This window comes from Tupaia chinensis, unplaced genomic scaffold (assembly GCF_000334495.1).
Source record: "Tupaia chinensis unplaced genomic scaffold, TupChi_1.0 Scaffold000366_1, whole genome shotgun sequence".
NCBI classification, from domain to species: domain Eukaryota; kingdom Metazoa; phylum Chordata; class Mammalia; order Scandentia; family Tupaiidae; genus Tupaia; species Tupaia belangeri.
Window position 1 is genome coordinate 1,339,368 of NW_006159863.1, and position 17,399 is coordinate 1,356,766.

Below are 17,399 nucleotides of genomic sequence, written 5' to 3' on the forward strand. Positions count from 1 at the left end.
ATATATATATATATATATATCTTCCTTTAGTCTGAGAAGGCCAGATCCATTGCCTGATCCATCTTTATATCCCCCTGCAGTGACTTGCACATGGAGTTTTTTAATTATATTTTTAAGTTTATATAATTATATCTTCCTATAGAGAAAGCACCCTCAACAGAGTCTTGACTCTGCAGTCTACCCTAACTTCAGCCAGCTCCAGGTCCTGATCATGTGCAGTGTACTCAAGGAGGTCTCAGGACGTGAACCTAAAACCTTTCCCCTGTAGGTTAGCCTTGCAGGACATTGTGTTTTATCACTGTGCCACTGTCTACCTCCACCACATAGAGATTTTCTTTTTAAACTTTATTTTGTAAAAGTACATTTGAACCTATAGAAAGGTTATAAGAAAAATACAACTCCCATATTCACTTAGGTTCACCAATTTTGTAAGTTTATTTGCCTTCTTTGTATAGCATACTCATGATTAACTTTGGGAAAGAACATCATAGACATCAAGGTCCTTCAACTTGTTTCTCCTAAGAACAAGGATGTTGTCTTAGCTAACTGCATTGCAATGATCAAATTCAGGAAATTTAACATGGATAGGATACTGTTCCTAATACACGGTCTATAGTTAAGTTTTGCCAGTTGTACAACTATTGTCTTTACAGATTTTTTTCCTTACTCGGGATCATTTGTTGTATTTACTCTTCTATGTCTTCCAAGACATTGACAGTTTTGTTTAAAGAGACAATAGTAGTAGAGTCACCCACAATTTGGATTTGTTTGATGCTTCCTCTCAATTAGAATCACAATCTGCATTTGGAGGCAGACATACTACATGAGCGAAGTTCTACACAATACAGTCAGGTGCCATATGATGTCATTTTGCCCCATTTTTGATGATGTTCATTTTGACCACTTGGGTAAGGTGGTGTTCACCAGCTTTCTCTGGTGCATGTGGGAATTTAGCAAACACTGAGCTCTAATTTGGAAGGACTATAGAGAACACTGGACCAGTGATTAACCTATGATTCTCTGAGCTGCCCAGGAGGTTCTTGGGGATGGAGGGCAAACGTGTGGTGAAGGTGGTGGTGTGAGGAGTTAGGAGGAGGGGTGAACAGGGTATGTGGCACCCCTTTCATCTAATGTGTATGGGCAATGATGACTTCTATGTTTTCCTCGGTAAAATGGTACCACCAATAAGAAACAAACAATCAAAAAACAATATTTAACTTGTCTAATATTCTTATAGTTTAGATCAGATTCAGAGAACTCTGGGGACTTTCCCAAAGTGACATAGCTTATTTGTTTCAATGCCAGGATAAAGTCCAGATTTTTTGAACCCCAAGCCATGCCTTTATATTGCTGTATAACCTTTATTGAACCAAGGACCCCTTTGAGAATCTGAAGAAACTCTTTTCTCTTGAAAAAATACTTTTGATAAATTTTGCATTTGATTTGAAGGAGTTCTCTGAATTCCTGGAAGCTAATCCATGGACTCCTGCTTTTCATCATAATACTTTTGCATTTTGTTTAATGTCAGCTTTCCATTTGCCTTTTGTGGGTGGTTTTTGAAATATTATTTTGTGGTTTGAAACAGTGGATAGCTTGTTCATTCCAAGCCTTTTCTCTGATTGAATTGTAATTTGCCAGTGGGTAAGGGAAGGCATTACTCAGTTTCATCCTGCCTGCATGTTGAAGACAGTCTCTCTTGGCAGGCTGCAAGATGAACAACGTTAATGTGGTATATACGCCGTGGTCTAACCTGAAGAAAACAGCTGACATGGATGTGGGGCAGATAGGCTTTCACAGGCAAAAGGATGTAAGTGTTTGCACCGCTGGAGGAGGCCGAGTCCTGATACTGATCAGAGTATTCATCTTTTCTGTCCGACACCATTGTCATTGAGGGCTAAGCATGATGTATGTTTTCTAAAGGGAATTAAACTGGGTTGCTACACCCTGGAAAGCCTCACCCTTCTTCTGGGAGAAAAAACACAAATAAAGACTCAGTATCTTTTCCCCATCTCCCTCAAAGGTAAAAATTGTGACAGTGGAGAAGAAAGTGAATGAGATCCTGAACCGATTAGAAAAGACCAAAGTAGAGCGAAGAAGAAATGAAGAAAAAAAAGGAAATGGATGAACTTAGGTATGTTGGAGCTGGGGTACTGATGTTGACCTTGAAGGCTGTTCCTTTGATTTTAATCATGGATTGACCCGTAAGAATGATAAGGTGGTGGATGGAGACATATAATAAACTCAGAGCTCTTAAGTGAATTTTAAAAAGGCATTTATGTTAATGTGTTAGGCAAAGACTTGTCCTTTTATAGGGGCAGGCAATGAGAGTGTGTGAAATAAAATAATTTTACTGTAATATGAACGGTTAACGGTTAGCTATAGAGTTTAGTTTGTGAAGTTCTTCAGGAAAGGAGAAGATACTGTAGTATTTCATGTTGCCCACCTATGCTGTTTGAATGAAGCTGTCTTGTCTCTAAAGGCCAGTACAAACAGCTTTGTCCTTTTTTGTTGGTTATATAACTTTCTGACAATCAGCAGTTAGTTCTCATCCCCACCATAGAGCTTATTTGGTGAATCTCCACCTCATTGTGTTTTCTGGATGACTACACATGGACACGGTATGGGCCATTCCTTATTCCTTTGGCCCAGACAGTTTCGCTGAGGCCGGTATCAGTGCACACATTGGAGTCCTCATCTTCACGAGAGATTGCATTTGTGAATGTTGGTGGTGTATTCTTGGATCACACCTCATTGATGGCAGAATTGACCACCCTTCTTTGCATGAGCTATTCCACCTTGCCCAAATTGGAAAAAAGTACTAATAATTCTTAAAGCTGTTTTTAAAACCCTTTTTCTATGTTGAATAAGTTTAGATTAATTAATTTGGTGAGGATTGTTCCAAAACACTACATTTTAAAACAGCAAATAGTTAAAATACAGTTTGGCTCTTGAAATTCCAGCAAGTAAGACTATGAGAATACTGACTATATCTTGGTTTTCTATTGCCATTATAACAGATTTAGTGGCTTAAAGCAATATAGATTTTCCACCTGATAGTAGCCCATAGGTTAGAAGTCCAACAGTATTCTCACTAAGCTAAATTTAGACTATCCCAAGGCTATATTCTTTTTTTATTTTCCCTTTTGTTTTTTGGGAGGGTTTTTTTTTTTTTTTTTTTTTTTTTTTTTTTGTTTTTTGTTCCAGTGATTAACCTATGATTCTCTGAGCTGCCCAGGAGGTTCTTGGGGATGGAGGGCAAACGTGTGGTGAAGGTGGTGGTGTGAGGAGTTAGGAGGAGGGGTGAACAGGGTATGTGGCACCCCTTTCATCTAATGTGTATGGGCAATGATGACTTCTATGTTTTCCTCGGTAAAATGGTACCACCAATAAGAAACAAACAATCAAAAAACAATATTTAACTTGTCTAATATTCTTATAGTTTAGATCAGATTCAGAGAACTCTGGGGACTTTCCCAAAGTGACATAGCTTATTTGTTTCAATGCCAGGATAAAGTCCAGATTTTTTGAACCCCAAGCCATGCCTTTATATTGCTGTATAACCTTTATTGAACCAAGGACCCCTTTGAGAATCTGAAGAAACTCTTTTCTCTTGAAAAAATACTTTTGATAAATTTTGCATTTGATTTGAAGGAGTTCTCTGAATTCCTGGAAGCTAATCCATGGACTCCTGCTTTTCATCATAATACTTTTGCATTTTGTTTAATGTCAGCTTTCCATTTGCCTTTTGTGGGTGGTTTTTGAAATATTATTTTGTGGTTTGAAACAGTGGATAGCTTGTTCATTCCAAGCCTTTTCTCTGATTGAATTGTAATTTGCCAGTGGGTAAGGGAAGGCATTACTCAGTTTCATCCTGCCTGCATGTTGAAGACAGTCTCTCTTGGCAGGCTGCAAGATGAACAACGTTAATGTGGTATATACGCCGTGGTCTAACCTGAAGAAAACAGCTGACATGGATGTGGGGCAGATAGGCTTTCACAGGCAAAAGGATGTAAGTGTTTGCACCGCTGGAGGAGGCCGAGTCCTGATACTGATCAGAGTATTCATCTTTTCTGTCCGACACCATTGTCATTGAGGGCTAAGCATGATGTATGTTTTCTAAAGGGAATTAAACTGGGTTGCTACACCCTGGAAAGCCTCACCCTTCTTCTGGGAGAAAAAACACAAATAAAGACTCAGTATCTTTTCCCCATCTCCCTCAAAGGTAAAAATTGTGACAGTGGAGAAGAAAGTGAATGAGATCCTGAACCCTGAACCGATTAGAAAAGACCGAAGTAGAGCGGTTCCCAGATCTAGCAGCAGAGAAAGAATGCAGAGACCGGGAAGAAAGGAATGAGAAAAAAGCCCAGATTCAAGAAATGAAAAGGAAAGAAAAAGAAGAAATGAAGAAAAAAAAGGAAATGGATGAACTTAGGTATGTTGGAGCTGGGGTACTGATGTTGACCTTGAAGGCTGTTCCTTTGATTTTAATCATGGATTGACCCGTAAGAATGATAAGGTGGTGGATGGAGACATATAATAAACTCAGAGCTCTTAAGTGAATTTTAAAAAGGCATTTATGTTAATGTGTTAGGCAAAGACTTGTCCTTTTATAGGGGCAGGCAATGAGAGTGTGTGAAATAAAATAATTTTACTGTAATATGAACGGTTAACGGTTAGCTATAGAGTTTAGTTTGTGAAGTTCTTCAGGAAAGGAGAAGATACTGTAGTATTTCATGTTGCCCACCTATGCTGTTTGAATGAAGCTGTCTTGTCTCTAAAGGCCAGTACAAACAGCTTTGTCCTTTTTTGTTGGTTATATAACTTTCTGACAATCAGCAGTTAGTTCTCATCCCCACCATAGAGCTTATTTGGTGAATCTCCACCTCATTGTGTTTTCTGGATGACTACACATGGACACGGTATGGGCCATTCCTTATTCCTTTGGCCCAGACAGTTTCGCTGAGGCCGGTATCAGTGCACACATTGGAGTCCTCATCTTCACGAGAGATTGCATTTGTGAATGTTGGTGGTGTATTCTTGGATCACACCTCATTGATGGCAGAATTGACCACCCTTCTTTGCATGAGCTATTCCACCTTGCCCAAATTGGAAAAAAGTACTAATAATTCTTAAAGCTGTTTTTAAAACCCTTTTTCTATGTTGAATAAGTTTAGATTAATTAATTTGGTGAGGATTGTTCCAAAACACTACATTTTAAAACAGCAAATAGTTAAAATACAGTTTGGCTCTTGAAATTCCAGCAAGTAAGACTATGAGAATACTGACTATATCTTGGTTTTCTATTGCCATTATAACAGATTTAGTGGCTTAAAGCAATATAGATTTTCCACCTGATAGTAGCCCATAGGTTAGAAGTCCAACAGTATTCTCACTAAGCTAAATTTAGACTATCCCAAGGCTATATTCTTTTTTTATTTTCCCTTTTGTTTTTTGGGAGGGTTTTTTTTTTTTTTTTTTTTTTTTTTCTTTCCCTCTATAGGGCATGTGCGCTCACCAGAAAGGCAGAGAGAAACAGAGAGACAGAAAGCGAGAAATCACCCCCCAGGAGGGATGGCCACGCCGCAATCCATTCTCCTCTCAGTATCTCAGGCATGCACACACATGCACCCAGCATGAGTTTAAGCCACTGAGTCCAGGACTCAAACCGCAGTCAACTACAGGGGAGTTCAGCGACATAGCCATTACGCTAACTGCTGGTCCCTCCCAAGGTTGTATTCTTTCTGGAGGCTCTAGGGGAGAATCTGTTTCCTTTTCCAGCTTCTTAAGGTTGCCCATATTTCTAGGCTTTGGCCCCTTGCTCTGTTTTCAAAGCCAATAACACTGTATTCCAGGTAACTGACCCTCTCTAACTACTGTCTTCTTTTCTCTTAAAGAATATGTGATTAAATTGGGCCTGCCCAGATAATTCAATATAATCTCTTCTTTTTTGGTGGTGGGGAATTTGCCATAGGGCACATGCACTTGCCAGAAAGACAGAGAGAAGGAAAGTGAGAAATCACCACTTCCCCCCCCCACCCCCTCTGGGGGAGATGGCCACACTGCAGTCCATTCTCCCAGGATTCTGGACACATATACATACGTGCCCAATGTGATTTTTTTGAAGCTGCCGGGTCCAGGATTCAAAGTGCAGTTGGTCATGGGGAATCTAGCACCTATCCTCCTCCACCTTGCCTCCTGCTGGTTCCAATAATCTCTCCATTTTAAGGTCCTTAATGTAATCCCAACTGAAAATTCTATTTTGCCAGGAAAGATCACGTTTACAGGTTATAGAGATTAGGATATGGACATGAGGTGCGGGCTTGCATCATTCTGCTTTACAACATTGAATTCATAATGGAACTTCCAAAAGTTCATAGAAAAAACTGGAATTAAAGTGAGTTTATTTTGATGTAAAATATTTTACAGTCTATGCATAGATTTCTTTTGTTTTTTAATATTTTTAAGGTTTTTGCCATAGGGCTCCTGTGCTTGCCAAGAGAAAGAGACAATGAGAGGGAAAGTGAGAACTCCCTCCCCACACCTCACTTCCCCGGAGGTGGCCACACTCCATTCCTGTCTCCTCCACTCTTTTTCTGGGATTTTAGGCACACATGCATACATACCCAGCGTGGTTTTCAAGCCATCAGGTCTAGACCTCAAACTGTAGTCAGCCGTGTGAGTGAGTCCAGTGTCTTTACCACCACCTGGACCTGCAAAGTTTTGTTTTGTTTTGTTTGTTTTTTGCCATAAGGCAACTGGAAAGAGAGAGAGAGGAAAAGTGAGAAATCACTCCCTGGGAGTATGGCCATGCCACAGTCTTTTCTCCTCCGTTTTCTTCTCAGGATTTTGGGCACCTGCAAACCCATGCCAGTATGATTTTCAGGCCACTGAGTGTGAAGCTTGAGCTGCAGTCAGCCATGTGGGAATCTAGCACCTTAAGCACTATCTGCTTGACCCTGTACTTTTTTTAAAGTACATATTTCCCATGAACTTTTTGAAGACCTCCTTCATATATTGGGTCATCAGAAAGGTCATTATGGGGGCCAGCAGGTGGCATGGTGGTTAAGGGTGCTAGACTCCTTCATGGCCAACCACGGTTCAAGTCCTGGATCTGGTGGCTTGCTTCCTCACTTTCTCACACTGTGTTCCTCTCTGGTCAAATTAAAAATAAATTAATTAATTAAATAAATAAAGTTAAATAAAATAATTAATTTTTTAAAAAGAGAAAAGTCAAAAAAAAGAGAAAAGTCATTATGTATTTTTCTGTTTTTCTATGTAAAAGTGCATCATGACTTTTCAAATGACCCAATATAAATATGTAATACTATGTCCAAAGATGTTCCTAGTTTTTCTTAACTAAAGAAAATTAAGCCTGTGACTTCTAGTCATTTGTGATAAGTGTACTCCCAAAAAAGATACTGATAAACATATGTTGCCTTCGGGCAATGTATGTTCCATTCCGTATATATGTTCCAATATACACAGAATGGAATTGGAAACAAGCTGTCTTGCCGTGTTGGATCCACTTTCCTTGGAATAGCCAGGATTCTTGGATTGCTGAGCCAGAATGCAGGTACTATGGTCATGTTCTCTGACTTAGGCATCTACCTGTATGTACGTGCTCCTGTTGGGAGTTTGACTGAACAGGATGAGTAGCTTCATTTAATACAGTATTCAGATGGAGAGCTCTGGAAATGCTATCCTGAGTTATAATCTGGTAACATGAGACAGACTAATGGGTAAGTTTAAATATTTAATGTGGCCTAGAATTGTGAGTCTGCTTTGAGTTATGAGGGAAAGAAAAATGATCAACAGACATTATCAGTGTGGTAAAATGTGTGAAATTCTAGGTGATGTGGGATTTATAGAGTAGTTTATCCTTTGCTTTTAGTTTGGAACAGGGAAAATTAAAAACATGCCTTTTTGTGCCCTTTACCAATCTACATAATTTTGTGTAGAAGCATAATATTAATATGTTAAGAATAAAAATATCAGTTAATTTACTTACTAAATAAGGAAAAGTAAGCCACAGTTGTGAACATTTACCATGCTGGAACACTGTACAGAAAATGCTTCACTGTATATCTCATTTAATTCCAACAATAGTCATATCAGGTGGATATTTTTATTATGCTCATTTTATAGAAGAAACTGAATCTAAAAACCAGTTAAAAGTAATTTTATTAGTGGAACTAGCTGATGGCGTAATGGCTATGTTGCTGGACTCCCATGTAGTTGACCGTGGTTTGAGTCCTGGACCTGGTGGTTTAAACTCACGTTGGGCTCATGCCCAAGATCCCGAGAGGAGAATCGAGGAGAAAGGATTGCAGCATGGCTATCCCCCCTGGGGGGGTGATTTCTCACTTTCTGTCTCTCTGTCTCTCTCTGTCTTTCTGGCGAGCACACGATCCCTATAGCAAAAGCCTCTCAAAAAAAAAAAAAAAACGTAATTTTATTAGTTTCAAAAGTTGCAGGCTTTTCAACAGAAGACCCTATCAAGACAAAGTGTTTATATCTTCTGGTCTTCCGTAGTGTCAGTAACATATAAAATACTCATTTAAACTGAGGGGGAAAATTCTTAATCTTATTAAATAAAACTTTTGCTTCAAATAATCCATTTAATTTTTGAAGCTGTCACTAGTTACTTTTATTTTTTCATAATCATGGGCCTCAGAAAACTAAAAACAATGGATGTTTATTTCAGTTAAACACATGTCATGTGAACAACTTTCTATGAGATGCTATAGAAAATGGGACACAATGCAGACTAGTGCAGGGAGTGGCATGTGGGGGACTTCAGGGATTTGTTGGGCATACCCAGAACTGTTGTACGCATGGTGTATTCTACAACTTTTCTGAAATTCCACCAATAGGTTCTAAGTTTCTTACTTGTAATCTGTTTTTATATCTTTATAGTGTTAACATCACTTTCTTTTTAGTCTTTACATCTTATCCAAAGAAATCAAATTTCATGCCTATTACTTGCTTTATTTTTATGTACTTTTTAATTTTGCCAGAGGGCACATGCAGTCACAGGAGACAAACAGAAAGTAAGAGAGGGAGTGTAAGAAAGCACCCCCCCCATGGGGCCTGGTCATGCCACAATCTCTTCTCTTCTCATTCTCCTTTTGGGATTTCGGACATGCAGGCACACATGTCCAGGGTGTTTCTCAAGCCACTGGGTCCAGGACTTGCACCACACAGTCAGCCATGTGAGATCCAACCACCTTAACTACCATGCCATGCCCTTCTTAATTTATTTTAATCTTGTATTGTTGTATCTGGCTTTTTGTGGTATCATGCCAAACATGTATTAATGTCAAAATCAGGCCAATGTAGATGTTGAAGCCAGAAGAAATAATCAGTAGTCAGAGAAACATACTTATAGAGGATGGTGAGTAACATAGCAGAGGTTGAGGCAGTCAAGATAAATGGTATACAGACCAAAGTTTCCTGAGACAGGGATATTGGAAGTTAGGAGTCTAAGAGATTGAAATTGGAATCCTAGACTCAAGTAACAAGTAGAAGGCCCAGGTAGATAGTAAATCAAGCTTAACGAATCATCAGTTTGAGTATTGACATGAACTTGATTTTCAGGCCAAGATTACTTTAGCAAAGAGGTTAATGTATAAAAGTTTACAGCTGAGTGGCAAGGCAGATGTTCAAACTCAGATCTATCATTCTGAAGTCCATACTTTGATGCTATGCTGCCTTTGAGGTAAGAAAGAAGAGGTGGGCAAGGCCAGAGTCAAGGTCAGAATTGAAGAATTAGGTATATTATAGATTGAACTGAAAGAAGAGACTAAGAATCACTTGGATTTCTAGTTTAAAATGCAATATAGTGGGACCAGCAGATGGTGTAGCAGTTATGTCTCTGGACTCCCACGTGGTTGACTGTGGTTCAAGTCCCGGACCTAGTGGGTTGAAACTCATACTGGGCATAAATAGGTATGTGCTTAAGATCGCAGGAGGAGAAAGGATTGCAGAGTGGCCTTCCCCCCAGAGGTGATTTCTCACTTTTCCTTTCATTGTCTCTGTCTCTCCCTCTTCCTCCCTGGTGAGTGCATGTGTCCTAAGGGAAAAACCTCTTAAAAAAAAATACAGTGTACAGTAATGCCATTCTTTGTGATAGGGAATACTGGAAAGAACCAAACTTTTTTATTTGAGGGGGTTGGGAGTAGAAGGGAAAACCATGAGTTGGTTAAGGGCATAAGAATCTGAAAATACCTTTGAGACATCCAAAAAAGATGTCAGAGAGGCAGGTGGGTTACTGATACGGAGCTCAGTGGAAACGTGGTCTAAAGAAAGGTAAATTTGTGTGTCACTTTCAGCTAGGTGAGAATTCTGATCCCAAGATTCTTCAATCTAAGTTTTAAGTACCACAGCTAGGCATCTGGATAGATTTTAATCTTCACAGGTGGTTTTAAAATGCCAGGATGGGGATTCTCTGTGCTGTTTAAATCATCGTGTCTTGCTCTTCCAGCTCATGCTCTTGTTGATCTTGTCTTTTTTATTTATTTCTTACAGATATTACTTGCTCTTAGAAGTTTTAGCTAATTTCTCTGGATGCCTCCCAGCTTATTTTCTTTAACTATGACAATCCTCCTTCCCTCTAGTCTTCAGTTTTCAGTTTTCACAGTTCACATTGCCTTGGATGGCTCACCATTACTTCATATGCAGCATTCCCAAACCAAGTTACTGGTTTGCCACCGCTTTACTTCTGGACTCCATTTGAGTTAGGTTGATCCTTCACATGTCGTCATAGATGCCATCTCTTTGCCCTTGCTCATTCTGATCTCTAGAACTTAAATGCCTTTGTCATGCATCCTACCCACTGGATTAGGCTTGATTTGGGCTCCATGTTGTTTGAGAGGGATGCCCTTACAGTTCCTGCCCATACTGATACACATGTGTCCTTTGAATTTCTGTGGCATTTACAGTCTATGCTTTATAATTCAGCTCGGAATCATATCTGATCTTGACTATAGATGAGTGTCCTCATAGGAAAAATGCCACTCAGCTCACAAAATTTTTGTGGAATTGACATGAAATGAGTATGAGAAAGCACTTTGTAACCTATAAAGTGCTGTGCATATCTTTTGTTTATAGAAATTTAACCTTTTATGTTGCAGTCTCCCTGAGGATAGGGATTACATCTTACAGATCCCATGTTCCTTGTAAAGCCCTTTGGCAGTGCTAGATACATGGAAAATCTTTTTTGAAATACTTGTTGGCTGGATAACCTTATTTTAAATGTTTTTCTTTCCCTTCCAGGAGCTATTCATCACTAATGAAAGTAGAGAATATGTCTTCAAATCAGGTATGGCCGAGTGACTTGCTCTATGCTGTGCCTTGAAATGACTAAGAATCTTTACAATAATAATTGAATTACTGTTCATTATTGATGTACATGGAGCAAATAGCTTACATAATTTGGCAGCTGGTACACCTGAGCTGGATTCTGCTAGGCATTGACCCTCCTTCTCATGTGTATGTGTTTAAGGTCACTCCAGTGAAAGAGATTTTTATACCTGCCTACTATGAAGTACAAGTATATTAGTATTTATAGGACTTTCTTCCATTCCTGTTTTCCCTCTTTTCTAGCTGTAGGCAGGCAAAAGTGCCTTTATTTTTTAATGTTTTATATTAATGTGACTGTAGGTTGTATATTATAATTAAGAAGATTATCACCTTCAATTCAAATAAAAGTACTGACCTTAAGATGTTATATTGTAGCCTGTGTGACAAAATAGGTTGTTTTCATGTTCCTCAGGCCAAGGAGAGGGAGAAATGGTGACCCATAGCATAGTACTGAAAGAGCTTCCTAACATCCACATCTAATTATTTTCTTAGAACTATGTCATAGACTTGTTGTCCTTGAAGACTGTCTCAGAATTTATTTTGAAATGTATAGGTGGCATAATTTAGCTATTATTGAAAAGTCTTTGCAGAACATTGACACACAGTGGACAGATTTAGATTATTACATGTCTTAGAGTGTGGTTTAAAAATGCGTGCTTTGAATCTTGTCTTATACACATGTCTATTAATTGTAGCTATTTAAACTAATTAAAGTTAAACTAAATTTTGATTTCATTAGTCATATTGGCCACATGTGGTTAATGGTTGCCATATTAGTGCAGACATAGGGTTTTTTTTTTTAATCATCCCAGAAAATACTATAAAACTCTGCCTTAGTTTCTCGGAAATTACAGAATTTAAGATTATCTAGTTGAATCCTAGATTTAATGTATTAATTAGATTTAATAGGACTTGGGGCCAGTAGGTGGTCTGGATTCCCACATGGTTTGAGTCCTTGACCTGGCAACTTGAAAATCACACCAGGCTTATGTGCATATGTGCCCAAAATCCTGAGAGGTAATGGAGGAGAAAGGATTGCAGTATGACTATCCCCTCATGGTAGGACTTTTCATTTTCCCTCTGTCTCTCTCCAGCAAGCACATGTATTTTGTGGCAATAACTTACAAAAAAAAAAGAATTAATAGGACTTAAAACATTGTTCATATCTGTGTGTGTGTGCATGTGTGTGTGCATGTGCACGCACACACATCTATATATGTATATGAATATAAGCATCCTTAATCTCATCCCTATGAAATATTTTTCTCTTTTCTTTTTCTTGGTTTTTTTTTTTTTTAGTGCTCATGCCAGACAGAAAGAAAGAAATGAGAAAGCACCCCAAAGTACCCCCAAATGGTGTTTGGTCATACTGCAATTTTGTTTACTTCATATCTTCATCTTGTCAGAATTTGGGCACACACTCAAACATGCCCAATACATTTTTCAAGCCACTGGGCCACGATTCAAACCACAGTGTGGGATCCAGCTCCTTGTGCATGGCACTTAACCACTGCCCTGCAGGACTAGCCCACCTATGAAATACTTTCTGAGGCTCCTTTATGAATCAAATATGTATCTTTATAATCTTTTTTTTTTTTTTCTGAGAGGTTTTTCACTATAGGGCACGTGCGCTCGCCAGACAGACAGAGAGAGACAGAAAGGGAGAAATCACACCCCCCACCCCCGGGGGGGATGGCCACGCCGCAATCCCCTCTCCTCCATTCTCCTCTCGGGATCTTGGGCACGCACACACACGCGCCTGGCATGGGTTTTAAGCCACCAGGTCCGGGACGTGAACTGCGGTCGACTACGTGGGAGTCCAGCAACATAGCCATTGCGCTAACTGCTGGTTCCCTTTATAATCTATTTCTGAAAAACTCTGTAATAGCATTATATATTATAATTAAATACAACTTTGAAGTTCAGAGACTTAAACTGTCCTTTACACTAATTCAGTAAGCCCAGTAAAGTTATTTAACCTCTCTGAGGGGGTTTTCATCATCAGTAAAATGGAGATGCATTACCTCACGGGTTCTAAATTTAAACAAGGACGTATACATGAAAGTCCTTCCTTAGTCACTTGTGCAAGTGGTAATTATTATTTCTTATTCATACAGTCCCCTATTTTCACAAAGTATCAGTATCAAAAGATCAGAGATGTATTTAATCACTTCTGGAGTCTGGGTTTTCTTTTTAAGTTCATTTATTTTTTTTTCCCCATGAGAGAAAGAGAGAGAGGAGCGAAAGAGAAAGCGAGAAAGCACCTTGCCTAGGAGATGGTCATGCGGCCGTCCCTTCTCTCATGTCTCCTTTCCAGGATTTTGGACGCGTGTGCACATGCACTGGCATGCTTTTTTTGTTTTGGTTTTTGGTTTTTGGGATTTTTTTGGTCTGTTTTTTATTTTGTCTGTGTGTCTATTTCTTTTTTGCCATAAGTCATGTGCCCTTACTGTAGAAAGAGACAGACAGAGAGGGAAAGTGAGAAATAATCCTCAGGGGGATACAGTCATTTCTTCTCTCTCCTCTCTTGCGATTTTGGACATACACACACACGTGCCTGGCATGATTTTTAAGGTACCAGGTCCAGGACTGAAACCATGATTAGCCATGTGGGAGTCAGAGGCCTTAACTACCACATCACTTGCTGGCTCCCCCTGCCCCCTGCTGGGTATCTTTTTTTTTTTTTTGCTTTAGGGTATGTGTATCCATCCGAGAGAGACAGAAAGAAGTAAAGTGAGAAATCGCTCCCCAGAGGGAATGTCCACACTACAGTCCCTTCTTCTCCATTCTTCTAGGATTTTGGATGCATATATGTACCCGTCATGAATTTCAAGCAGCTAGGTCCGAGGCTTAAACCATGGTTAGCCATGTGGAAATCCAGTGCCTCAACCACCATGCCACCTGCTGGCTCCCTACTAGCATGTTTTTAAGCTGTTGGGTCTGGGACCCCAACCACATGATCAGCCATATGGAACCCATAACTGCCTTAACCACCATGCCACCAGCTGACACTGATCTTTAGTTTAACTACATAAGTTAATCTGGAAGAATATTAGTCTTTCGTGCTGAAGTTGGTTTTAATTTTGAACTTTTGGTCTCCTATATAGGATAATTCTCTTCAGTTTGTACTTTTCCTTTTTTAAGAGAAAGTTCTGTTATGGGATACATACACTTGCTGGAGAGACAGACAGGAAGTGAGAAATCACCCCCCAGGGGAGATGGCCACGTCACAGTCCCTTTCCTCCCAGGATTCTGGGCACGCACACATACACACCCAGCTTGAGTTTTAAGCCACAGGGTCCAGGACTCTGGGTCTCAAACCTTGGTCAACTAGTGGGAGTCCAGCAATGTAACCATTATGCCATCTGCTGGTTCCTATAATTTCTTTTTACTATTTCTAAATTTGGCATCAAGAACCATGAACAATTTACTTTTAGCATTCCTTTTGCTTATCAATTTATAAGTAACAAAACTATTTGTTATATTGAAAGATATACTCAAAAGGATTCTAAAAATAGGAAAATTGTCTAAAAAGGTCTTAGATCTCAGATATGTATTTAAAAGTTATGGGAAGAAACAAGTATTGGTGCAGTGGTAACTCATCACTCTGCAAAGTCAGACCCACACAGGAAGGTCCAGTGTTCACATCCTGAGACCTCCCTGTGAATGCTGAGCCCATATATGTGCCCTGGATCCAGGCTCACTGAGTCTGGAGGTGAATCGCAGCATGAAGACCCTGTTGGGGTTACTGCCCCACCCCAACCCCTGTCTTTCTCAAAACAAATTTAAAAGAACCTAAAAGCTTTAAAAACAATTACTGGAATCCTAAAGTACAGGCCCTCAGGTACTTGGGAATTTGGCAGATTCTACTTCACAGCTTTTATAGGGAATAAAACATTTTCATTACCATTGATACATTATCCTATTGAATGGTTAATCCTCAGTGTTTTGGATATGAAGCTGATGCTGAATATATATGATGACTCTTCCAAACGCCCTAATGCTATTATTTCAGTTCAGGACTCTAGGGCAGTCACAGTCCTCATGCCTGGATATCACGCAAACTTTTCTATGCTTTTTGTACAGCTATGTAAGGCGTTTTTATCATGGCCACAGTTTGTTGTGTTAATGGAAAAAAAGCACCGAGAAACACTGAATGAAACCAGAGGTTAAACAGACTTCAAAGAAACCATTATTTTCTTTTTTTTTTTTTCAAATTTCCCCAAAAGGGGAATTTTATTGATTATGTTATTCCCTTAGAAATACAGACCAACTGTAATCAAATGAGGTGAACATTCACCTCAAGATTTTGTTGTCTTTATAATAGAAAAGGTGAGGCTTAGAACTGGATCACTTGACCCTCTCTCTTCTTATCTCCTCCCAGTTCAAAATGCTCACATCTCTTAATAGCCAGCATTCTCTTAGATCTGCAGTTAGGCTCAGCACATTCAAGCCTCAGCACAATCTTCTTTGTAGTTTTTTCCTTTTTCCGGAAAATAGGCTTCGTCTGTCCACCATAGCCACTCTGCTTCCTGTCATAACGCCACTTTCCCTGAGCACACAGAGAATCCTTGCCCTTTTTGTACTGTGTCACTTTATGAGGTTGGTGCTTGCCACACTTCTTACAGAAGGTCTGGCAGGTTTTAGGGACATTGACTATGCTTGCAGGCCTGCTATCTACACAGAAAGAACCCATTATTTTTCAGAGAGATTTTTGCTATAGGGCACATGGGCTTACCAGAGACAGAAAGTGAGAAATCACCCCCAAGGGGGGGTGTCCATGTTTCAAACAAAGGTCGACTATGTGGGAGTCCGGCAACGTAACCATTATGCCATCTGCTGCTCCCAACAAAGAAGCCATTATTTTCTACCTGTACTTCATATTTTTCTACTGTCTTTTGTAAAGACTGGTAAGAAGAGCCCATATAAACCTAAGTCATAACACTGTGGGGGGATTTTGAAAAGTTTATGGAAAAGTAGAATTAAAGTATGACTTGGTATTGGTGCAAAAAAAAAAAAACTTATACATAGTTTTTCATAATAAGTATTTTCCTTGTATTCTTTTTGAGGTCGGTTTGTATAAGCCATGTTTGTCCCTTTCTTCAGCACTGGTGTTAGGCAACAGTGAAGAGGTAGAAGGCAGAGTAAGTGCAGTGCTCAGGTTGTGGTGATGTTAAGCAGATGTACCAGAACGCACACTTAGTAATGTTGGCAGAACCAGAGTCTGGCGCTGGACCTGCGTGCATGGTCTTTAAGAGTTTGTTTATAAACCACACAATAAAGCCAGTGTCTGTATCCATGTAAAGTAGTTCGACTGGCCAGCTAACTTGGAAACTGGCCTATATTTGGCTTCCTAATGACTTTTCCTATTTAAAAAATAAATTAAAAAATCAAACCCATCTTGTGAAGTTACAAATCTGTGACAGCCTTGAGGCTCAAAATACTGAATTAGGCCAGAGATATTTTGCATAGTGGCAGTGCTGGCGGTATAAGGTACCAGGGCAGGATTTGCTTGGTATATTTGTTGAAAAATCAATCTCTTTTTTTTTATTATTGTGGTGACACTTCTAGGATACGTGGGTCTTTGTTAGAAGAAAGGAAATCATCGACCACGTGTTGCTGTGTAACAGGGCCATGTAATGATTTCTTCGCGAATATAGCCACTAATTCAGCCATTTTCATTTAACGTGGGGGGGCGAGTGATGAGTGAATTCAGTTATTATATGTTTTACTTTCTGAACTCTGAGATGAGGAATAAAAAGACAGCTTGTTAGGATTATTATTGACATTTAAAATACTGAGTCATTTCTTTTCAAGGCTTTCATGGTCCCACTTTTTGTTTCCTGCAGGATGGCAATGATTCAGATGAATTCATGTGAAAGGAGAGGAGGACCTTTGAAAGATGTGACTGTAGAGACAGCTGCAAACCTTTTGATTTCATATATTGTTCTGAATGATAAGAAACAACCAACCAAAATTCTATCTTCATACTACACAGATATTCATTTTGGAGTTTTTTTTTTTTTTTTTTTTTTTTT

At 39.3% G+C, this 17,399-nt stretch overlaps 1 protein-coding gene across 3 annotated transcripts in view; it reads left to right on the plus strand.

Annotated features, from left to right (window-relative positions):
- Positions 1–17,392, plus strand: part of CCDC25 (coiled-coil domain containing 25) — a 44,333-nt gene extending 26,941 nt beyond the window's left edge. For all 3 annotated transcript variants that reach the window (XM_014589636.2, XM_014589637.2, XM_027773727.1), the window contains 5 exons: positions 1,704–1,807; positions 2,021–2,083; positions 4,293–4,432; positions 11,275–11,320; positions 17,211–17,392. In XM_014589636.2, the coding sequence (XP_014445122.2) occupies positions 1,704–1,807; positions 2,021–2,083; positions 4,293–4,432; positions 11,275–11,320; positions 17,211–17,240 (383 nt within the window). In that variant the 3' untranslated portion in view covers positions 17,241–17,392. The remainder of the gene's footprint in view (positions 1–1,703; positions 1,808–2,020; positions 2,084–4,292; positions 4,433–11,274; positions 11,321–17,210) is intronic.
- The last annotated feature ends 7 nt before the right edge of the window (positions 17,393–17,399 follow it).